At 62.4% G+C, this 23,172-nt stretch overlaps 1 protein-coding gene across 1 annotated transcript in view; it reads left to right on the plus strand.

Moving 5' to 3' along the window:
- Positions 1-23,172, plus strand: part of LOC129652191 (mucin-5AC-like) — a 28,873-nt gene that overhangs the window by 284 nt on the left and 5,417 nt on the right. The window contains 42 exon segments of the mRNA XM_055580497.1: positions 820-894; positions 1,372-1,431; positions 1,609-1,870; positions 2,150-2,264; positions 2,758-2,848; positions 3,535-3,644; positions 3,750-3,920; positions 4,179-4,241; positions 4,244-4,497; positions 4,764-4,902; positions 5,020-5,130; positions 7,931-8,000; positions 8,080-8,217; positions 8,298-8,464; positions 8,627-8,719; positions 9,252-9,378; positions 9,537-9,792; positions 9,861-9,913; positions 10,028-10,128; positions 10,204-10,355; positions 10,465-10,603; positions 10,699-10,812; positions 10,950-11,123; positions 11,847-12,086; positions 12,271-12,427; positions 12,804-12,932; positions 13,150-13,312; positions 13,758-13,801; positions 13,890-14,078; positions 14,686-15,039; positions 15,042-15,110; positions 15,113-15,161; positions 15,275-15,480; positions 15,483-16,073; positions 16,130-16,576; positions 16,719-17,608; positions 18,067-19,529; positions 20,818-20,957; positions 21,207-21,415; positions 21,917-22,091; positions 22,446-22,696; positions 22,813-22,996. Coding sequence (XP_055436472.1) covers positions 820-894; positions 1,372-1,431; positions 1,609-1,870; positions 2,150-2,264; positions 2,758-2,848; positions 3,535-3,644; positions 3,750-3,920; positions 4,179-4,241; positions 4,244-4,497; positions 4,764-4,902; positions 5,020-5,130; positions 7,931-8,000; positions 8,080-8,217; positions 8,298-8,464; positions 8,627-8,719; positions 9,252-9,378; positions 9,537-9,792; positions 9,861-9,913; positions 10,028-10,128; positions 10,204-10,355; positions 10,465-10,603; positions 10,699-10,812; positions 10,950-11,123; positions 11,847-12,086; positions 12,271-12,427; positions 12,804-12,932; positions 13,150-13,312; positions 13,758-13,801; positions 13,890-14,078; positions 14,686-15,039; positions 15,042-15,110; positions 15,113-15,161; positions 15,275-15,480; positions 15,483-16,073; positions 16,130-16,576; positions 16,719-17,608; positions 18,067-19,529; positions 20,818-20,957; positions 21,207-21,415; positions 21,917-22,091; positions 22,446-22,696; positions 22,813-22,996 — 8,985 coding nt within the window.

Genomic DNA, 23,172 nt, shown 5'->3' on the forward strand with positions numbered 1-23,172 from the left:
CTGCAGGGTCCAGGTGGGGGTCGGGGAGGGGTCAGCCAGGCATCTGTGAGCCCCTGGCTGCAGGGTGCTGTCCTCAGAGGCCTCTCCCACTGGGGCTGGCATCTCCCGCCTGCTTCCCAGGGCGCGGCCGGGCCCGGACTTGTGTAGGGGCTGCTCGGCCCCCAGCGCTTGGCAGCTCGGGGACCACGCCATGCGGCTGAGGTGCCCCTGCCCCAGGTGTCTCGCACGCCCTGGTGCCCAGCCTCCTGCGGCCAGCCGCCTGCAGTGCTGAGGCCGAGGCTGCCCCACCGGGGGCTCCCTGGACGTGCCTCAGAGGCAAGGCCAGGTTCTCGGGGCGGCCTCTGGGCCGACTCCACTGGTCCCCGGGTGCTGAGCCATGTGGCGGCGCTAAGCACCTCGTTTCAGGTGCAGCTCTGTCTGCGCTCTGGGTCCCAGATCCCCAGCTGGCTCTGGAGGGGCTGAGCCAGCTCATGGCCTCAGGGTCTGCCCCTCGGATGGGCTGCTGCCTGGCGGGTGCTCCCACCTGTTCCCCTGCGTCCTGAGCAGGGAACCAGGGCCTGGTACCTGGTGGATGCTTGGTGGGCATGAATGCACTGTGTGTGAAGGAAGGGCCCCTGGAGAAGCTGGCTCAGGGCCGGGGGGCTCACCAGAGAGCATGGTTGAAGGAGCCGTGGCCCAGCGGAGGGCCTGGGGTGACTCAGAAGAGGCCCTCCCAGGCCCCCAGTCCGCGTGGAGAATCCCACCCTCCAGGCCTGCCCCCTTCCGTCTGTGCGTCCTTCGGGGCCAGCTCCAGCCCAGCGCCCACTCCCCTTCCTTCAGGCCAGGCCCGGAACAGCGCTGCAGAGCTCAGCTTTGAGCACCCAGACCTCCCTCCTGCCCCTCAGGGCCCTGGCGGTGAGTGGACCCCCCCACCTGTCGGAGCCCCTGCCCCGCTCCAGAGGCTCGGCTCAGGCTGCTCGCCATCTCCTGGTCTCACAGCAAGGCCATCAGCCACAGAGCAAGGGCAGGCTTGGGGACAGGCCCCGCTGCCTCCGTCTGCTTGTCCCCTGACGGGGCTCCCTGGGAGGCACACCTGGGCCTGAGCTCAGCATGGAAGCGTGGTTCGCAGCCACGGGTGTTGATTCAGGCATTTTTGAGATTCCGGAGCCAGGAACTCCCAGATGCAAACAACATCAGGGCCACGTGGGCATGAGAGCTGACCTCTGCTGCTCGGCTGTGGGAATCTCTGCTCACGCAGCAGGGAGGTTCCACACACGGCAGAGTCCAGAGCTCAGGAGCAGGCAGCCCTGCAGCTGCGGAAGCCTTCCTGGGGGTCAAGCTGGCGGTGGGCAGTGGGGGTGAGGGCTCTGAGCCACCTGCCCATTCCCTCAGGCACCGCCCTCCGTGGAGTGACCATCCACCCGCCTCTGAGGACCGCCCCCGTGGTGCGAGGTGAGACTGCGAGGCCAGGTGGGGGGCGGGCAGCTGTGTCCGTGGAGACCTGTCTCTCCAGAGCCGGAGGTGGCAGGAGGGTGCGCAGCTCCTTGCCGGGATGAGGGCCCGGCTTTCGGGAGCTCCGGGCCATGTCGTCGGTGTCCCTCGGAAACGCCCTGCTCTGTTTGACCGCAGCCCTGAACGCAGCCCATGGCGGGCGGGTGTGCAGCACGTGGGGCGACTTCCACTACAAGACCTTCGACGGCGACGTCTTCCGCTTCCCCGGGCTGTGCAACTACGTCTTCTCCGCGCACTGCGGCTCCGCCTACGAGGACTTCAACCTGCAGCTCCGCCGCGGCCCCGGGCCCAACAGCGCTGCACCCAGCAGGGTGACCATGAAGCTGGATGGCCTGGTCGTCAGGCTGACCAAGGGCTCTGTCCTGGTCAACGGCCGCCCGTGAGTCTGGGGCCCGGTGGCGCGTGTGCTCCCGGGACCACGCAGGGTGGCTACAGGCCCCCAGGCCCCCACGCTCTGCCCCTGTCTCTCCTGGGGGCTCAGGCTCTGGCTCTGCCCCCAGACGCGGCCCCTCCCTTGTGCTGCTGATGCTCGAGCTCTGTGCTCTTGGGTCTTGGTGACCTCGTTGGGATGTGACCTGAGGGGCCTCCCCGCCTGTCCTGACCTCTGCTGCCTGGGCCCTCGGACCCCATGTGCCTCAGCCAGGCCCTCTCCCTGCAGAATTCAGCTGCCCTTCAGCCAGTCTGGGGTCCTCATTGAGCAGAGCAACAGCAATCTGAAGGTGGTGGCCAAGCTGGGCCTGGTCTTCATGTGGAACCAGGACGACAGCCTCCTGGTGAGGCCAGGGGCTGGGGGCCGGGAGTGGGGGCTGGGGGCGGGGCTGGGGAGCTGGGAGTGGGGGGCTGGGGGCTTGGGGTGAGGGGCTGGGGGCGGGGGTCCTGGCACATACCTCCAGCCCAAGAGCTCCTGGTGAGGCTGGGGCCAGGGAGCCGGGAGTGGGGGACGGGGGTGGGGGCTAAGGGCGGGGGGCCCAGCAGGTACCTCCAGCCGACAGCTCCCCCAGGAAGGGAAGAAGGTGCTCTGGGTGGAGGGTGGGAAGGCAGACCCCAGCCCACTGGGGGCCCAGGACCCACCCCGATGGGGACGCCATGTGTGGGGCAGGCATCTCCTCCAGGATGCACTCCTGCTCGGGGTCCCGGCTTGGAGGAATGAGCTGGAGGGGTCTCTGTGAGGAGCTGCAGCCCTGACCTCCTCGGGAGCCTGGTCCGTCATTCTGGTCCTGGGGCATCCCTGGCACGGCTGGAGTCTGATGTGTCCCCTCCTTGCAGCTCGAGCTGGATGCCAAGTACACCAACCAGACTTGCGGACTTTGTGGAGACTTCAACGGTGTCCCCGTCTACAACGAGTTCTTCTCGCACAGTGAGTACTCCCAGGCGCCTCCCCATCCCTCAACCCCCCGCCCGCTCCCGGCTCCTCAGTGCTCCCTGAAGCCTGCCTCCAGAATCCCAAGTCAGAGATCTCAGTCCGAACATGTGTGCACCGCCCACACGTGCACACAGACCCGTGCACTCGCACGTGTCACACACGTGTGCAGATCCCGGCACGGCCCCGCACCGCCCCCACCGCAGAGCAGGCAGCCCCGCCACACCCTCCTGTGAAGCTGAAGACCTGCCTCTGTCCAGACCCTGTCTCTGCGTCTTAGTCCTGACCCTTTGCCACCAAGCCATGGCCTTTCATGTGACCCACGCCTGCCGCGGCCCCGAGCTTGGGGTCCCCTCTGCCAGGCCTGTGGAGCCCCACACAAAGCCCGTCCATGAGGGCTGCTTACCAGAGGCCAGCCTGGGGGGCCGGGGGCAGCCGGCAGGGGCTCGGGCTCACTTTCCAGCCCCCTGGGCTGTGAGCCGGCCCCAGGCCCACGGAGCATCAGGTAAAGGGCCGAGCTCACGGCCCTGTGGCCTCGAATACCCAGGGGTCCCTCACTTCATCTCCAGACGCCCTGAATGTCCTGCAGAGCTGCCACTTAACCAGGCAGTGTGGGCAAGGGAGATAGGCATGGCCAGAGCGCCCTGAGCGAGGGATGCGGGGGGTCCTTGTGCTTCCGGCAGATGTCAAACTGACCCCCACCGAGTTTGGGAACCTGCAGAAGATGGACGGCCCCATGGAGCAGTGTCAGGACCCTGTCCCCGAGGACGCTGGGACCTGCCAGAGCGACTCTGTAAGGCCCAGAGTGGACGGGGTGGGGGTCTTGCTCCCACAGCCCTGGGGCTGAGCCGGGGACACTCCAGACCCGACTAAGCGAGGGCTCCGGGCTCTGCCCCAGGGCATCTGCGAGGAGATGCTGAGCAGCGAGCCGTTCTCGGGCTGTGCCCGCCTGGTGAACACCAGCAGCTACCTGGAGGCCTGCCGGCATGACCTCTGCCACTGCAGCCTGGTCAACCTCACCAGCTGCCTCTGCCACACCCTCGCCGAGTACTCCCGCCAGTGTGCCCACGCCGGGGGGCTGCCCCTGGACTGGCGGGGCCCCCAGCTCTGCCGTGAGTGCCCGAGTGGCCCGGGCCCTGCCCGGCTGTCCCCCCAGGGCCGGGGGCAGGGCAGGGTGTGACACGGCCCGTCCTCCCCCGCAGCCCAGACGTGCCCCCTGAACATGCGGTACCACGAGTGCGGCTCACCCTGTGTGGGCACCTGCTCCAACCCCGAGCGCTCCCAGCTGTGCGAGGACCACTGCGTCGCCGGTTGCTTCTGCCCCGAGGGTGAGGAGGAGCCCCTCCCCGGCCCCCCGAGTCACACAGAGGCATCATGGGTCTCAGGACGGAGCCCCTGGGGCGTCCCTTGGCCCCTGGGTCCGAGGAGCCCTCTAGGGCAGGCCTGTGGTGGGCGGGGGCAGCGCCCCTCCCCATGCCCTCTCAGCAGACAGTCCGGCAAGTGCCACACGACCGGCTTGCCTCTGCAGGGATGGTTCTGGACGACATCAGCCATGCGGGCTGCGTCCCCGTGTCCGGGTGCTCCTGCGTGTACAACGGGGCCACCTACGCTCCAGGGACCGGCTACTCCACAGGCTGCACGAACTGGTAGGACCCCAGGCCCTGCCCTCTGCTCCCCAGATCCGCCTGGGCCGGACGCTCCTGGGCGGCCCCCTGGGGGCTGTGGCCAGGTGCCACAGGTCTGCTTCCACCTGGGGCCCGGGGCAGAGGCCAGCAGCTCTCCGGGCAGGCACCAAGGGGCTCCAGTCTATGTGGGGAGGCAGGCGGGCCTGGGCGAGACTGCTGTCGGCCTGCCAGCTGGGTGGGGGCCGTGCCTGGGGCCCAGCACGCACGCGGGGCCTCCCTACTCTCAGCACCTGCTCTGGAGGCCGCTGGACCTGCCAGGAGGCGCCATGTCCGGGGACCTGCTCAGTGCTGGGCGGCGCCCACATCTCCACGTTCGACGAGAAGCAGTACAGAGTGCATGGGGACTGCAACTACGTGCTGGCCAAGGTGCGGGCTGCCGGCGCCGAGACCTCCAGGAGACCACCCCGGCTTTGGGCGGGCGGAGCGGGGAGGCCGAGGCGGGCTGGGGGCCGATGAGCTCTGCGTGGGGGCCTGTGCTTCCAGCCTTGTGAAAGCAGCGCCTTCACCGTGCTGGCCGAGCTGCGCAGGTGCGGGCTGACCGACAGCGAGACCTGCCTGAAGAGCCTGACGCTGAGCCTGGGCGGCGGCCACACGGTGAGTGCGGGCCCGGGCGGGTGTCCTTCCTGGCAAACGCCCCCTGCCTGAGCCGTGACCCCACAGAGGCAGCGCCTGTGGACACCCCCACTGCGTCCCACCTGCGCCGCTTGTGGGTCTTCTGAGCAATGGTCCCCAAAAGACCAGCTCTGAGGCGGACTCGAGGGGCCCCTCACCTGTCCAGAGCGGCCCAGGAAGCTTCTCTGCTGAAACTGACTTAAAAAAAAACAGTACATTTTAAACGACTTAGGCTTCCCCAGGCCTTGGCTGCGGCCTGTGGGGTCCTCTCGTGACACGCAGTGCCTCGCTGCGGCGAGTGGGCTCCGAGTGCCGCCTCAGTGGTTGTGACCCACAAGCTTAGTGGTCCCGCAGTGTGTGGGGGTCTTAGTTTCCTGACCAGGGGTCAAAACCACATCACCTTCTTTGCAAGGTAGATTCCTAACCACTGGACCACCAGGGAAGTCCTTGAAGTCGACTTTTTTACTTTAGTAAATCTCTTTGCTCAGTTCAGTTCAGGTCAGTCACTCAGTCGTGTCTGACTCTTTGCGACCCCATGGATTGCAGCACACCAGGCTTCCCTGTCCATCACCAACTCCCGGAGTTCACCCAAACTCATGTCCATTGAGTCAGTGATGCCATCCAGCCATCACATCCTATGTCGCCCCCTTCTCCTCCTGCCCTCAATCTTTTCCAGCATCAGGGTCTTTTCAAATGAGTCAGCTCTTCCCATCAGGTGGCCAAAGTATTGGAGTTTCAGCTTCAGTATCAGTCCCTCCAAAGAACACCCAGGACTGATCTCCTTTAGGGTGGACTGGTTGGATCTCCTTGCAGTCCAAGGGACTCTCAAGACTCTTCTCCAACACCACAGTTCAAAAACATCAATGCTTTGGCACTCAGCTTTCTTTATGGTCAAAATTTCACATCCATACATTTCCATACATGGAAAAAACATAGCTTTGACTAGATGGACCTTTGTTGGCAAAGTAATGTCTCTGCTTTTTAATATGCTGTCTAGGTTGATCATAGTTTTTCTTCTAAGGAGCAAGCGTCTTTTCATTTCATGGCTGCAGTCACCATCTGCAGTGATTTTGGAGCCCAAGAAAATAGTCTCTCACTGTTTCCATTATTTCCCTATCTATTTGCCCTGAAGTGATGGGACCAGATGCCATGATCTTCGTTTTCTGAATGCTGAGTTTTAAGCCAACTTTTTCACTCTCCTCTTTCACTTTCATCTAGAGGCTCTTTAGTTCCTCTTCACTTTCTGCCATAAGGGTGGTGTCATCTGTGTATCTGAGGCTATTGATATTTCTCTCTTCAATCTTGATTCCAGCTTGTGCTTCATCCAGTCTGGCATTTCGCATGATGCATGTAAGGGGTTTTCCAAAATTTGCTGGCATATTAAGTGCAGCACTTTCATAGCATCATATTTTAGGATTTGAAATAGCTCAGCTGAAATTCCATCACCTCCACTAACTTTGTTTATAGCGATGCTTCCTAAGGCCCACTTGACTTCGAACTCCAGGATGTCTGGCTCTAGGTCAGTGATCACACCATTGTGATTATCTGGGTCATGAAGATCTTTTTTGTACAGTTCTTCTGTGTATTCTTGCCATCTCTCCTTAATATCTTCTGCTTCTGTTAGGTCCATACCATTTCTGTCCTTTATTGAGCCCATCTTTGCATGAAATGTTCCCTTGATATCTCTAATTTTCTTGACGAAATCTCTAATCTTTCCCATTCTGTTGTTTTCCTCTATTTCTTTTCATTGATCATTGAAGAAGGCTTTCTTATCTCTCCCTGCTATTCTCTGGAACTCTGCATTCAGATGCTTATATCTTTCCTTTTCTCCTTTGCTTTTCACTTCTATTCTTTTCTCAGCTATTTGTAAGGCCTCCTCAGACAACCAATTTGCCTTTTTGCATTTCTTTTTCTTAGGGATGGTCTTGATCCCTGTCTCCTGTACAATGTCATGAACCTCCGTCCATAGTTCATCAGGCACTCTGTCTATCAGATCTAGTCCCTTAAATCTATTTCTCACTTCTACTGTATAATCATAAGGGATTTGATTTAGGTCATACCTGAATGGCCTAGTGGTTTTCCCTACTTTCTTCAATTTAAGTCTGAATTTGGCAATAAGGAGTTCATGATCTGAGCCACAGTCAGCTCCTGGTCTTGTTTTTGCTGACTGTATAGAGCTTCTCCATCTTTGGCTGTGAAGAATATAATCAGTCTGATTTCGGTGTTGACCATCTGGTGATGTCCATGTGTGGAGTCTTCTCTGTGTTGTTGGTAGAGGGTGTTTGCTATGACCAGTGCACTCTCTTGATAAAACTCTGTTAGCCTTTGCCCTGCTTCATTCTGTACTCCAAGGCCAAAGAAAGGCGCTGGGGTCTCTGAGGGGTCCCTGGGTCCTGGTGCGCACAAGATTTTGTTTGAGCTCCCTGAGCATCTCTGGCAGGTAAGGAGTTTGATTCTTAATGTGATTTCGCCCCTCCTACTCTCTTGTTGGGGCCTCTCATTTGCCCCTGGATGTGGGGTATCTTTGTTTGGTGGGATCCAACATTCTCCTCTCGATGGCTGTTCTGCGGCTAGTTGCAATTTTGGAGTGCTCACAGGAGAAGATGAGCACACATCCTTCTGCTCCGCCGTCTTGAACAACTTTCATGTCATCAAAAAAAAAAAAGTCCCATCCTTGTGGAAAGCTTAGCAAAGCAGGCTGAGCCTGATTGGGCAGGGGGTGGTCATCAGCCCTTCTCTGCCCTGTGGGGACTGTCACGACCCCTGCCGTGTGCTTCTCCAGGTCTTCGTGGTCAAGGCTAGTGGGGAGGTGTTTGTGAACCAGATCTACACCCAGCTGCCCGTCTCAGCAGGTGAGGGTGCCTGCCCTGTCCCCACTTCTGGCAGTCCCGCCTCTTGCACCCACTGAGACGCGGTCCCCTGTGTCCACAGCCAACGTCACGCTCTTCAGACCCTCCACCTTCTTCATCATTGCCCAGACCCAGCTGGGCCTGCAGCTGGACATCCAGCTGGTGCCCATCATGCAGGTGTTCGTGAGGTTGGGGCCGGAGACCCGAGGGCAGAGCTGCGGTAAGAGGGTCACCGCCCGGCACCCAAGCCCAGCCCCCGTGGCTGGGCGCTCAGGGGCCTCACACTGCCTTCCGCCCCAGGCCTGTGTGGGAACTTCAACCAGAACCAGGCCGACGACTTCCGGACCATCAGCGGCTTGGTGGAGGGCTCAGCCGCCGCCTTCGCCAACACCTGGAAGACCCAGGCCACCTGCCCCAACGTCAAGAACAGCTTCGAGGACCCCTGTTCCCTCAGCGTGGAGAACGGTGTGTGTCCAGCAGCCCCGGGGCCCGCCTGGTGCCTCGGCCGCTCATACCCGGCGCTGCTCCATACGGAGGAACTTGGGGTGAAAGAAAGCCGCTCACCTCGAGGGGGCTCCCACTTGACGTGACGTCCAGCCCCACTGACCACCCCTCCTCTGTCCACAGAGAAGTACGCTCAGCGCTGGTGCTCCCAGCTGACCGACCCCCACGGCCCCTTCGCCCAGTGCCACTCTGCCGTGGACCCCAGCGCCTACTACTCGGTAATGCCACCTCCTGGCTCTGCCCTTGGGCCTGGGCCACCCTCAGGGTCCCAAGGGCCAGGGCAACAGCGTCTGGGCCCGGCCGGTCTCCCTGGCTCTGTCCCCTCGCCCACTCACTCACTCATTCACTCACTCAGTCATTAATAACTCAGTCGTTCATTCGCTCACCCACCCACTGTGAGATTCTGAGTCCATCAAGTCCTCCTGCCCTACATCCAGGCACTGGGGCAGGGGCTGCTACATGCAGTGAGTGAGTAGCCTGCTGGCCCTGGAGTCAGTGAGAAACTGGTGTCTGGGACTGACCACATGGGGCTGGACCGCTGGGTCACAGAGATGAGGACTGTGATCCTTCCGGCGGCCCCCCACCAGCCGAAGGACGTGACTGCAGGATGGTCTGTACACGTTCTGCTGAGGGAGGGGGAGCCCCCGTGAGCCTGGGGAGAGATCCTGGGGAGGCAGGGTCTCCGGCCGCGGCGTGAGGCATGATCGCCGTGTGTGACCTGGGGTCCCCGACGTCCCGGTGCACCCCCAGAACTGCCTGTTCGACACCTGCAACTGTGAGAAGAGTGAGGACTGCATGTGTGCGGCCCTGTCCTCCTACGTCCGGGCCTGCGCCGCCCGGGGCGTGCTGCTCAGCGGCTGGCGGGACGGCGTGTGCAGTGAGTGTCTGCGGTAGACGTGCCACAGGCCCCACCCACCAGCCGGGCGCGGGGGTTGAGGAGCACCGTGCCCACGGCCCCGGGACCATGTTGGGGTCTGTGGGGGCCGGGGGTGCCCGCCAGCTCTGGCCTGAGTGCCACCCTCCCTGCACCCACAGCAAAGCCCATGGCCACCTGCCCCAAGTCGCTCACCTACCGCTACAACATCAGCACGTGCCTGCCCACCTGCCGGGCCCGGAGCGACGAGGACGTCACCTGCAGCATCAGCTTCGTCCCCGTGGACGGCTGCACCTGCCCCGACGGCACCTTCCTGGACGACGCAGGCGCCTGTGTGCCGGCCACCAGCTGCCCCTGCTACTTCCAGGGCTCCGTGGTCCCCAACGGGGAGTCGCGGCATGAGCAGGGCATCGTCTGGTAGGAGCCCCTGCTGAGTGGGCGGGGCGGGGGAGGCTGGGGGCTCTCTGACCGCTCTCTCCTGGCAGCTCCTGCACCCAGGGCACGCTGACCTGCATCGGAGGCCACACCCCAGACCCAGGTGAGCTGGGAGTGGGGGGTGAGGGGGAGCCTGGTGATCTCTGCACGAAGCTTCTCGAGTACCTGCGGGGTGACCCGCCCGCAAGGCTGCCCTGAGCGCGCCCTCCCTCCCCAGTCTGCCTCCCGCCCATGGTCTACTTTGACTGTCGCAATGCCACGCCCGGGGCCAGCGGGGCCGGCTGTCAGAAGAGCTGCGACACCCTGGACATGGACTGCGTAAGTGTCCCCCGCGTCCCCGGGGTCCCTCTGCAGGCCCGGGTCATCCGCTAAGCGGGGTCTGTCCCCCCACAGTACAGCACCAAGTGCGAGCCCGGCTGTGTGTGTCCTGACGGGCTGGTGGCCAGCGGCGACGGCGGCTGCGTCCCCGTGTCCGCCTGCCCCTGTGTGCACAACGAGGCCAGCTACCAGCCAGGCCAGACCATCCGCGTGGGCTGCAATACCTGGTACGGCGGGGGCGGCTCCGGCAGCGGGCGAGGCCCGGCCCGGCCAGCGTGGGGCGGGCAGCTGGGGCCTCGGGCAGGGAGGTGCGGGCTGACGGGCACTGTCCCCCAGCACCTGTCAGAGTCGGGCGTGGCAGTGCACCGACCAGCCCTGCCTGGCCACCTGCGCGGTGTATGGGGACGGCCACTACCTCACCTTCGACGGGCGGCGCTACAGCTTCAGCGGGGACTGCGAGTACACGCTGCTCCAGGTACACGGCCACCGAGCTCCCCCGCCCACCCCCCCTGAGGCCTGCTCGCTGCCCCGGTGCATGCTCACCTCAGCGGGCCGCTCCTCTGCCCACAGGACCACTGCGGAGGGAACGGCAGCGCCCAGGACAGCTTCCGCGTCGTCACCGAGAATGTGCCCTGTGGCACCACGGGAACCACCTGCTCCAAGGCGATCAAGATCTTCCTGGGGGTGAGCAGGGGAGGGGGCCAGGCAGGAGCCCCCTCGAAGGCTGTGTTCCCACAACTAAGCCAGGACAGGGGTTGCCGAGCCGTGGACCCACCCAAGCGATGGCCAGTGTCCTCAGCCAGACCCTCATGTCCCTGCAGAGCTACGAGCTGAAGCTGAGTGACGGGAAACTGGAGGTGATCGAGACGGGCCCGCGGCCGCCCTACTCCATCCGCCAGATGGGCATCTACCTGGTGGTGGACACGGAAATGGGCCTTGTGCTGCTGTGGGACAAGGGCACCAGCATCTTCCTCAGACTCAGCCCCGAGTTCAAGGTGAGGCCTCGCCCCACACCAGGGGCAGCGGGTGATGCAGATGCAGGCAAGGGAGAGACAGAGACCCCGAAACAGACAGAGAGAGACAAGCAGAGGGACACAGGGAGAGACAGAGAGAGAGACAAGAAGCACAGGAGAGAGGCACCAAGAGATGGACAGACAGAGAGGGGGAGGGGCTGCCAGCACGAGGCCCTCGGCCACGTCTGGGTCCCGCAGCTGCTGGAAGGACAGCCCCAGACAGGGGGCCTCCTCCCCAAGGCTGGACGCCGAGCCACCGAGGTGCCCCGGGGCTGTGGGCCTCCCTCCCTCCTCCAGGCTCCATGGCCCCAGGAGCCCCTTCACCCCAGACCCTGGTCCCCACATCCCCACACTGTCTTTGTTGCATGGACCCTCGTTCCATAAGGATGCAGCCACCAGATCAGCCACCTCACGCCAGGGAGCCCTTGTCCTGCAGAGACCTCACTCCCACTCTGGGCTGTGGGGGCGTCTGGGATGACGACCCGAGCCTGTCTTTGGGGGCGCCCCGTAGCTGCTATGCCGCGTCGCCTGTACCCTCTGCTCCAGGAGACGCCAGCGCCCAGCGGGCCGCACCCAGGGCCGCCCCCGCACTGACTGGGGCTGCTCCGGGGGCTGTCCTGGGGGAGGCGCGGGCTCGAGGGAGTGAGTGGGCCCTTCCTGCGCCCACCCGCAGCTGCTGCCATCTGCATGTCCGTCTGCCTGCAGGGGAGGGTCTGCGGGCTGTGCGGGAACTTTGACGACAACGCCCTCAACGACCTCACCACGCGCAGCCAGTCTGTGGTGGGCGACGTGCTGGAGTTTGGCAACAGCTGGAAGTTCTCCCCGTCGTGCCCGGACGCTCTGGCCCCCAAGGACCCCTGCACCGCCAACCCATTCCGCAGGCCGTGGGCCCAGAAGCAGTGCAGCATCATCAACAGCGCCACCTTCAGCGCCTGCCACACCCACGTACGCGGGCTCCTCCCGGCACCTGGGGCGGGAGGGACGGAAGTGGTCTGGGCTCCCCACCACCCTCTGAGGCCAGCGGTGGCCGAACAGGACTCCGTGCTCCACGGCAAACCGGCCCAGGTGGACGCCAAGCCTCGTGGATGCCCAGGAGCCCCCCAGTGTGTGAAGCCTCTCTCTCCCACAGGTGGAGCCGAGCAGGTACTACGAGGCCTGCGTGAGCGACGTCTGCGCCTGCGACTCAGGGGGCGACTGCGAGTGCTTCTGCACGGCCGTGGCCGCCTACGCCCAGGCCTGCCACGATGCGGGCGTGTGTGTGTCCTGGCGGACCCCGGACGTCTGCCGTGAGTGTTCTGGGACCTGCCTCCCGGGTGGCGTGGGGGTGCAGGGGGTCACGAGAGCGGGGCTGAGAGTGGGAGGGGAGGCAGGGAATCAGCAGGGCCCCCTTCCCTCGCCCCGGGGCCTGGGCGCAGGGGGCGGGCATCCCCAAGAAGCCGGCTGCCTGCCCCCTCTCAGCCACGGGCCTTGTAGGCCCACACCCTCCGAGGCCAAGTCTGGGAGGCACAGAGGACAGCCGTGGCTTTAGAGCAGCTCTCAGGACTCGGTCAAGGATCGGGGTGCGGGGCTGGCCTGGGCTGTCCTTCCAGGGCAGGGCTCCGCCTGGGGCCCCCTGACTGGATGCCTGGCCCTGAGTGACCCTCGCTGACCCCTCGCCCACAGCTCTGTCCTGCGACCACTTCAGCCCCCAGGGCCACTGCCAGTGGCATTACCAGCCCTGCGGGGCGCCCTGCCTAAGGACCTGCCGGAACCCCAGCGGCCAGTGCAGGCACGACGCCCGCGGCTTGGAAGGTGGGCGCCCTGCTGGTCTGGGTCGGGGTGGGGTCTGTCCTGGCGATCCTGGGACCGTTGACCAGGCTGGACACCCCTGGGCCCCTCGAGGTGCCTTTGTGGCTCTCGCCTCGAGCTTCCCGCTGCCTGGGGGGTGAGGTCCAGGGCTGGGGCCTGAGGTAGGAGAGAGGCTGTGGGTGACCGGCCCGGCTGGGACTCACGTCCCTCTGGCTCGCAGGCTGCTACCCCAAGTGCCCAGCAGAAGCCCCCATCTTCGACGAGGACCAGATGCAATGTGTGGCTTCATGCCCGCCCCCATCCCCACAACCCCCCTGCCACGTTGGAGGCCAGTCCTTCTGGCCAAACTCCACGGTGCCCTCGGACAGGGACTGCTACTCCTGGTGAGTCTGGCAGGAGCTGCGAGGTCCTGGAGCATGTGGGGGATTCACCTGGCCACCTCCCCGCAGGGTCTCCTTCCTTCAGGGCCAGAGGGGCGCCCCATTCTGGGTCTCCCGTGGGGGTCCATAGGGAGCCTCCTCACTGCTGGATGAGGGTGGGGGGCCTGGGGGTGAAGGAAGGGGGCAGAAGGGAACCTGGGTCGTGACACCACCCGAGGAGCCCTCCCCAGGAAGAGGCCCTGCGGAGGAAGGGGCCTCCGGAAGGTCCTTGGGTCCAGAGGCTGTGCTGGAACCGCCTCCTCTGCTCATTGGCTGAAAGGCTCCCTGAGAGGGCGTGACCTCCGGCTGAGGCCTGGCCGCAGGGACCCAGCGGGGTGGCTCCTGCCTGCCCCTGGCACAGGCCAGGGGACGCCTGGCACCCCCAGACTCACCTTTCTTCTGTCACCAGCGTCTGCACCAAGGGTGGCGTGCAGTGTGCCTACGACGCGAACGGTGAGCAGCGGACAGCCCTCCTCGCGCCCGGGGCCTGGGGCTCCTGCCCGTGTCCTGCCCCGTAACACTGGTGCTCTGCTCCCCACAGCCTGCGTCTGCACCTACAACGGGAGGCGCTTCCATTTTGGCGACGTCATCTACCACACAACGGATGGCCTGGGGAGCTGCATCTCAGCCCGCTGCGGGGCCAATGGCACCATCGAGAGAGGGGTCCACACCTGCAGCCCCACCACGCCCACCCCTCAGACCACGTTCTCCTTCTCGACATCCCTGCCCGGTAAGGCAGACACAGGGGTACCACTCAGGGCTGTGCCCCACCCCCGCCCTGAGTCAGGAAGGAGCCGGGACCCAGCAGAGCGCATGTCCCTTGGCTGGTCACCCTGCAACCAGGAAGGGCCAGCCTTCTTGAGGCCCCTGGCAGGACCGATGCCCCTTTCATGCTTTCAGGGCTGAGGCTCCCAGCGAGGGGCAGGCACTGTGAGCGGAGGTGTCCCAGGCCGGTCCCCGGGAAGAGGACCACGGGAAGCCCAGCTAGAGCACCCCTGCCCAGACCTGCTGTCCTCGAGGCCCCTCTGAGTCCTCACTCTTCCAGGGGCACCTCAGGGCCTTATTAGAGCTTGCCCAAAGGGTGGAGAGCCCCTGGAACTCTGGCCTGAGGCTCCAGGAAGCAGGCTTCCTTACACAAGCTGGACTCACCTCTTGACTTTGAGCGGTGAGCCCCACACTGCCAGGTGAGGGTGCCCTGCCCCCCACGCTCCCGTCGGGGCAGACAGATGCGGTGGAGTGCCCCGGCAGCTGATGCCAACAGAGCGGCGGGGCGGGGTGTCCTCGAGGGCCGTGGGGAGCCCCTGCCCTGATGCCCGTCCTCGCTCTCCCGCCCTCAGGCGTGAGCTCGACGCTTCCACCCGGCACACGCCCCAGCCCTTCCGAGAGCACAGCACACACCCCAAGCACGGCCCCGGCCTCCACCCCAGGCACGGCCTCTGCCTTGCCCTCACCCCACTGCGGGGAGGACTGCCACTGGTCGCCATGGCTGGACGTTAGCCGTCCAGAACAGGGCACGGACAGTGGAGATTTTGACACACTGGAGAACCTCCGTGCCCATGGCTACCAGGTCTGCCGAGAGCCGAGGGCAGGAGAGTGCCAAGCTGAGGGTGTCCCCGGGGTGCCACTTGCCGCCCTGAGGCAGCACGTGGAGTGTAGCCCGACAGTGGGGCTGATCTGCTACAACAGGGACCAGCCTCTGGGCACTGTGACAACTACCAGATCAGGGTCCTGGGCTGTGTCCCCCCGGCCTGCCCCACTAGCGGACAGAGACCAGCTCTCCAACAACCTTCAGCACAGTTGGAACCGGGCCCACGTCAGGAACCAGCAGGAGCACATGGGTGCTGACAGAGAGCACAGCTTCCTCAACCCTGGTCACTGCAACTGGTCACACCACTGTCTCTATGACCAGCAAAACATCGGTCCCAGGACCCTCTACACCTGTCCCAGAATCCTCTGCACCTGTCCCAGGACCCTCTACACCTGTCCCAGAATCCTCTGCACCTGTCCCAGGAACCTCTACACCTGTCCCAGGAACCACTACACCCATCCCAGGAACCACTACACCCGTCCCAGGAACCTCTGCACCTGTCCCAGGAACCACTACACCCGTCCCAGGAACCACTACACCTGTCCCTCAACACCCATCCCAGGATCCTCTACACCTGTCCCAGGAACCACTACACCCGTCCCAGGATCCTCTACACCTATCCCAACAACCTCAACACCTTTCCCAGGAACCTCTACACCTGTCCCAGAATCCTTTACACCTGTCCCAGGAACCTCTACACCTGTCCCAGAATCCTCTACAGCCGTCCCAGGAACCACTACACCCGTCCAAGGAACCTCAACACCCATCCCAGGACCCTCTACACCTGTCCCAGGACCCTCTACACCTGTCCCAGGACCCTCTACACCTGTCCCAGGCACCTCTACACCTGTCCCAGGACCCTCAACACCTGTCCCAGGACCCTCTACACCTGTCCCAGGACCCTCTACACCTGTCCCAGGAACCACTACACCTGTCCCAGGCACCTCTACACCTGTCCTAGGACCCTCTACACCTGTCCCAGGACCCTCTACACCTGTCCCAGGCACCTCTACACCTGTCCCAGGACCCTCAACACCTGTCCCAGGACCCTCTACACCTGTCCCAGGACCCTCTACACCTGTCCCAGAATCCTCTACACCTGCCCCAGAATCCTCTGCACCTGTCCCAGGACCCTCTACACCTGTCCCAGAATCCTCTACACCTGTCCCAGGAACCACTACACCTGTCCCTCAACACCCATCCCAGGATCCTCTACACCTGTCCCAGGAACCACTACACCCGTCCCAGGATCCTCTACACCTATCCCAACAACCTCAACACCTTTCCCAGGAACCTCTACACCTGTCCCAGAATCCTTTACACCTGTCCCAGGAACCTCTACACCTGTCCCAGAATCCTCTACAGCCGTCCCAGGAACCACTACACCCGTCCAAGGAACCTCAACACCCATCCCAGGACCCTCTACACCTGTCCCAGGACCCTCTACACCTGTCCCAGGACCCTCTACACCTGTCCCAGGAACCACTACACCTGTTCCAGGCACCTCTACACCTGTCCCAGGACCCTCAACACCTGTCCCAGGACCCTCTACACCTGTCCCAGCACCCTCTACACCTGTCCCAAGAACCTCAACACCCATCCCAGGAACCACTACACCCATCCCTGGACCCTCTACACCTGTCCCAGGAACCTCAACACCTGTCCCAGGCACCTCAACACCTGTCCCAGATAACTTGATTCCTGGGAAAACAACCCTCTTGACTCCCAGCCCAGTGCCAGTTTCAGCAACAATTTCAAGCACAACTTCTGTGTTGTCCACAGCTCCAAGGCCCTCAGAGCCGTCCTCACCTGAGCCCACCACGGTCACCTGTTTACAAGTGTTATGCAGCTGGACTGAGTGGATAGATGGCAGCTACCCTGGGCCAGGGATAAACAGTGGAGATTTTGACACTATTTCGAATCTCAGAGCCGAAGGTTATAAATTCTGTGCAGAGCCCAAGAATGTGCAGTGCCGGGCAGAGAGCTTCCCCGACACCCCACTGCAGGAGCTGGGCCAGGACGTGATCTGTAACAAATCCGTGGGCCTGATTTGCCGGAACAAGGACCAGCTGCCCCCCATCTGCTACAACTACAACATCCGCTTCCTGTGCTGTGAGCTGGTGGACACTTGCAGGACAAACACCACTTCCCCTGCCACACCTGCGACCACACAGACAACCACAACTGAAGCCAGCACTACCTGGACCACCGGAACCCTCTCCACTTCCACAAAACTCAGCACTGCCAGCTCACCTCACGTGACCCCACCAAGATGGGTCACGCCCAGCACACACGAGCAATCCTCTCCAGGGACCACCCCCTGCAAGCCAAAGTGCAGGTGGACCAAATGGTTCGACGGGGACTTCCCAATGCCCGGGCCCCACGGGGGAGACAATGAAACCTTCGGCAACATCATGAGGAATGGAGACACCATCTGCCACCGACCTGAATCCATCAGCAAAGTGGAGTGCCGAGCCGAGAACCACCCTGGGGTCAGCATCCACGAGCTGGGCCAGCTGGTACAGTGCCACCAGGACGTGGGCCTGCTGTGTCGGAACCAGGACCAGAAGGGCAAGACCAGGCTGTGCCTCAACTACCAGATCAGAGTGCTGTGCTGCGAGCCCCGAGAACACTGCCCTCCCCCCACCGTCACAGTGACCAGCACCTCCAGTGTGAGTGTGCCCGTGCACACGGGCACCACCTTCCGTGAGGCCACATCCAGTGCAACCCCTGTGCACACAAGCAGCGCAACCTCGGCTCCAACAACCAGTACAACCTCTGTGCACACAAGCAGCGCAACCTCGGCTCCAACAACCAGTACAACCTCTGTGCACACAAGCAGCACAACCTCGGCTCCTACAACCAGTACAACCTCTGTGCACACAAGCAGCGCAACCTCGGCTCCAACAACCAGTACAACCTCTGTGCACACAAGCAGCGCAACCTCGGCTCCTACAACCAGTACAACCTCTGTGCACACAAGCAGCGCAACCTCGGCTCCAACAACCAGTACAACCTCTGTGCACACAAGCAGCGCAACCTCGGCTCCTACAACCAGTACAACCTCTGTGCACACAAGCAGCGCAACCTCGGCTCCTACAACCAGTACAACCTCTGTGCAGAGAACCAGCACCACCTCGGCTCCTACAACCAGTACAACCCCTGTGCAGAGAAGCAGCACCACCTCGGCTCCTACAACGAGCTCAACCCCTGTGCACACAAGCAGCGCAACCTTGGCTCCAACAACCAGTACAACCTCTGTGCAGAGAAGCAGCACCACCTCGGCTCCTACAACGAGCTCAACCCCTGTGCACACAAGCAGCGCAACCTCGGCTCCTACAATGAGCTCAACCTCTGTGCAGAGAAGCAGCACCACCTCGGCTCCTACAACCAGTACAACCCCTGTGCACACAAGAAGCACAACCTCGGCTCCAACAACCAGTACAACCTCTGTGCACACAAGCAGCGCAACCTCGGCTCCTACAACCAGTACAACCTCTGTGCAGACAAGCAGCGCAACCTCAGCTCCTACAACCAGTACAACCTCTGTGCAGACAAGCAGCGCAACCTCGGCTCCTACAACCAGTACAACCTCTGTGCAGACAAGCAGCGCAACCTCGGCTCCTACAACCAGTACAACCTCTGTGCACACAAGCAGCGCAACCTCGGCTCCAACAACCAGTACAACCCCTGTGCACACAAGCAGCACAACCTCGGCTCCTACAACCAGTACAACCTCTGTGCAGACAAGCAGCGCAACCTCGGCTCCAACAACCAGTACAACCTCTGTGCAGAGAACCAGCACCACCTCGGCTCCTACAACCAGTACAACCTCTGTGCAGACAAGCAGCGCAACCTCGGCTCCAACAACCAGTACAACCCCTGTGCACACAAGCAGCACAACCTCGGCTCCTACAACCAGTACAACCTCTGTGCAGACAAGCAGCACAACCTCGGCTCCTACAACCAGTACAACCTCTGTGCAGACAAGCAGCGCAACCTCGGCTCCAACAACCAGTACAACCTCTGTGCACACAAGCAGCACCACCTCGGCTCCTACAACCAGTACAACCCCTGTGCACACAAGCAGCGCAACCTCGGCTCCTACAATGAGCTCAACCTCTGTGCAGAGAAGCAGCACCACCTCGGCTCCTACAACCAGTACAACCTCTGTGCAGACAAGCAGCGCAACCTCGGCTCCAACAACCAGTACAACCTCTGTGCAGAGAAGCAGCGCAACCTCGGCTCCTACAATGAGCTCAACCTCTGTGCAGAGAAGCAGCACCACCTCGGCTCCAACAACCAGTACAACCTCTGTGCAGAGAAGCAGCACCACCTCGGCTCCTACAACCAGTACAACCTCTGTGCAGACAAGCAGCGCAACCTCGGCTCCTACAACCAGTACAACGCCTGTGCACACAAGCAGCACAACCTCGGCTCCTACAATGAGCTCAACCTCTGTGCAGAGAAGCAGCACCACCTCGGCTCCAACAACCAGTACAACCTCTGTGCAGACAAGCAGCACCACCTCGGCTCCTACAACCAGTACAACCTCTGTGCAGACAAGCAGCGCAACCTCGGCTCCAACAACCAGTACAACCCCTGTGCACACAAGCAGCGCAACCTCGGCTCCTACAATGAGCTCAACCTCTGTGCAGAGAAGCAGCACCACCTCGGCTCCAACAACCAGTACAACCCCTGTGCAGAGAAGCAGCACCACCTCGGCTCCTACAAGTGCAACCTCTGTGCAGACAAGCAGCGCAACCTCGGCTCCAACAACCAGTACAACCCCTGTGCACACAAGCAGCGCAACCTCGGCTCCTACAATGAGCTCAACCTCTGTGCAGAGAAGCAGCACCACCTCGGCTCCTACAACCAGTACAACCTCTGTGCAGACAAGCAGCGCAACCTCGGCTCCAACAACCAGTACAACCTCTGTGCAGAGAAGCAGCGCAACCTCGGCTCCTACAATGAGCTCAACCTCTGTGCAGAGAAGCAGCACCACCTCGGCTCCAACAACCAGTACAACCTCTGTGCAGAGAAGCAGCACCACCTCGGCTCCTACAACCAGTACAACCTCTGTGCAGACAAGCAGCGCAACCTCGGCTCCTACAACCAGTACAACGCCTGTGCACACAAGCAGCACAACCTCGGCTCCTACAATGAGCTCAACCTCTGTGCAGAGAAGCAGCACCACCTCGGCTCCAACAACCAGTACAACCTCTGTGCAGACAAGCAGCACCACCTCGGCTCCTACAACCAGTACAACCTCTGTGCAGACAAGCAGCGCAACCTCGGCTCCAACAACCAGTACAACCCCTGTGCACACAAGCAGCGCAACCTCGGCTCCTACAATGAGCTCAACCTCTGTGCAGAGAAGCAGCACCACCTCGGCTCCAACAACCAGTACAACCCCTGTGCAGAGAAGCAGCACCACCTCGGCTCCTACAAGTGCAACCTCTGTGCAGACAAGCAGCGCAACCTCGGCTCCAACAACCAGTACAACCTCTGTGCAGAGAAGCAGCACCACCTCGGCTCCAACAACCAGTACAACCTCTGTGCAGAGAAGCAGCGCAACCTCGGCTCCAACAACCAGTACAACCTCTGTGCAGAGAAGCAGCACCACCTCGGCTCCAACAACCAGTACAACCTCTGTGCAGACAAGCAGCGCAACCTCGGCTCCAACAACCAGTACAACCTCTGTGCAGAGAAGCAGCACCACCTCGGCTCCTACAACCAGTACAACCCCTGTGCACACAAGCAGCACAACCTCGGCTCCTACAAGTGCAACCTCTGTGCAGACAAGCAGCGCAACCTCAGCTCCTACAACCAGTACAACCTCTGTGCAGAGAAGCAGCACAACCTCGGCTCCTACAACCAGTACAACCTCTGTGCAGACAAGCAGCGCAACCTCGGCTCCAACAACCAGTACAACCTCTGTTTCTACATCTGAGACTACCCCATCCCCACGTTCGACTGTACCCTGCTTCTGCAACGTGTCTGGCCAGTTGTACCCTGCAGGTATGTAGAGTCTCCCTGGGCATGTGCTGTGTGGCACCTCTGGTCCCTGGTGCCCTGTTCACAAAGCCTCCGTGTGCAGGAGACACAGGTGTGTCTTGTCTCTGTGACGGGCTGGGTCTGTGTCCAGGATCGCAGTAAGCTCTCCATGAAGATGCAGTCTAGACCTGGGCAGGAGGGCCGCAACCAGGCCAGCTCTTCTCTGGAGTTACTTCCTGGCCTACAGTGCCTGCCTCTGTCTTTGTCCTGCAGGATCCGTCATCTATCGAGTGACTGACCTATCGGGCTACTGCTATCATGCCTTTTGCAGCCCAGACTGCCAGGTGGTCAAGGAAACGGCCACCACCTGTCCCACCAGCATGCCACCTCCCACCCCGACCACGTCCCTACCAGAGTCCTCCACTCCTACCACCGTGTCGGTCACTCCACAAGGGTGCCCAAATGCAGCCCCCCCAAGAATGGTAACCTCGCCTCTCCTGCCCTTCTCAGGGACTCAGGGGGCCTGGGAAGGGACCCTCAGTGGTTTCCAACTAGAGGGTGTGGCATGAAGCCTGGGTGAAGGTCAGTGACTCCTGGGCTGATGCAGGCTGGCCATGACAAGTGGCCATCTGGTCTTCAGCTCTTCTGGATGGGGGTGCCAGGAGCACGGGGCCCAACGTTGGCCTGTAAAGGGGGCTGGAGAAGGCTGTTGTTTCTCGGGGGTGGGTGGAACAGCCAAGGACTGGAGACCAAAGAGTTGGAGGCAGGGGACAGGGTGGAAAGGGGGCCACCTTCACCAGCCAGAGCTCCCCCTACTCAGCCCTGTGCCTTCTGGGTGGGGCAGGGGAAGAGAGGCCTGGGGCAGGGCTGGCCCCTAGTCCCAGAAGGGTGGCTCTTCTCTCTGGGGAGACCCAGGCGAGCGCTGCCCTGTGGAGTGGGTGCCAGGTGGCGACAAGGCCCTGTAGCTTTCTCTGCTTCCACAGAAAGGTGAAACCTGGCCCATGCCCAACTGCTCCGAGGCCACCTGCCAGGGCAACGGGGTCATCACAGTGAGCCCACGCCACTGTCCGAAGGTGCAGAAGCCCACCTGTGCCAACGGCTACCCCGCCGTGCAGGTGACTGACCATGACGGCTGCTGCCCACACTACCAGTGCCAGTGTGAGTGCGCGGGCGGGGTGCAGTGGTTGCACGGGCCTGGGCTGGGCAGGGCAGGGGCAGAGGAGGCAGAACGGAATTGGGCTGGGCCCAGGGAGGACACCCCAGGATCAAGGCTCAGCCTCAACCGGGGTGCCGTGCGGCACCCTGCCTGGGCCCGGAGTCCCCGGGCCACGCAGGGGCGAGGAGGCGGAGGGAGTCTGGTCCACTTCAGGCGCCTGCTGGACAGAGTTCTGTGTGGTGCCAGTGCATGGGCCCTGGCAGCAAGGCGGTCACCTGCTCCCCTTGGTGTGGGGCCACGTGTCCCTGGGGCGGGGGGCGGCGGTGCGGCCCGTAAGGCGCTCACCCCCCATGCAGGCGTGTGCAGCGGCTGGGGGGACCCGCACTACATCACGTTTGATGGCACCTACTACACGTTCCTGGACAACTGCACGTACGTGCTGCTGCGGCAGATCGTGCCGGTGTTCGGCCACTTCCGCGTGCTGGTTGAGAACTACTTCTGCGACGCAAAGGACGGGCTGTCCTGCCCACAGTCCATCATCGTTGAGTACCATGACAACCGCGTCATGCTGACCCGCAAGCCCGTCCACGGGGTGATGACCAATGAGGTAGGCATGCGGCAGGGCGGCCCCCACAAGTGCCAGGCAGGCTGAGGGCGCCGGGCGCTGGCTGATCACCACCGTCCCCTTCCCCTCTCCATCTGTCCCTCACGGGTCACGTCCAGATCATCTTTAATGGCGAGGTGGTAAGGACCGGCTTCCAGAAAGGCGGCATTGCCGTCTTCCAGGTTGGCATCAAGATGTACGTGAGCATTCCCAAGCTCGGTGTCCAGGTCATGTTCAGTGGCCTCATCTTTTCCGTGGAAGTGCCCTTCAGCAAGTTCGCCAACAACACGGAAGGGCAGTGCGGTGAGTGCCCGGGCCCCACTCCCCACCCTCCTGGCTCCGGGCTACGTCCGTGGTCATTCAACGTGGCTGAGTGTGTCCGGTGTGAGAAGGGTTGGCCTTGGGTGTGTCCCCCCGGAGCCGCACTCTTGGCCCCGGGCTGAGGCCACTGCATGGTGCTGGGCCTACAGGCACTTCTG

Source organism: Bubalus kerabau, chromosome 5 (assembly GCF_029407905.1).
Source record: "Bubalus kerabau isolate K-KA32 ecotype Philippines breed swamp buffalo chromosome 5, PCC_UOA_SB_1v2, whole genome shotgun sequence".
Classification (NCBI taxonomy): Eukaryota; Metazoa; Chordata; class Mammalia; order Artiodactyla; family Bovidae; genus Bubalus; species Bubalus kerabau.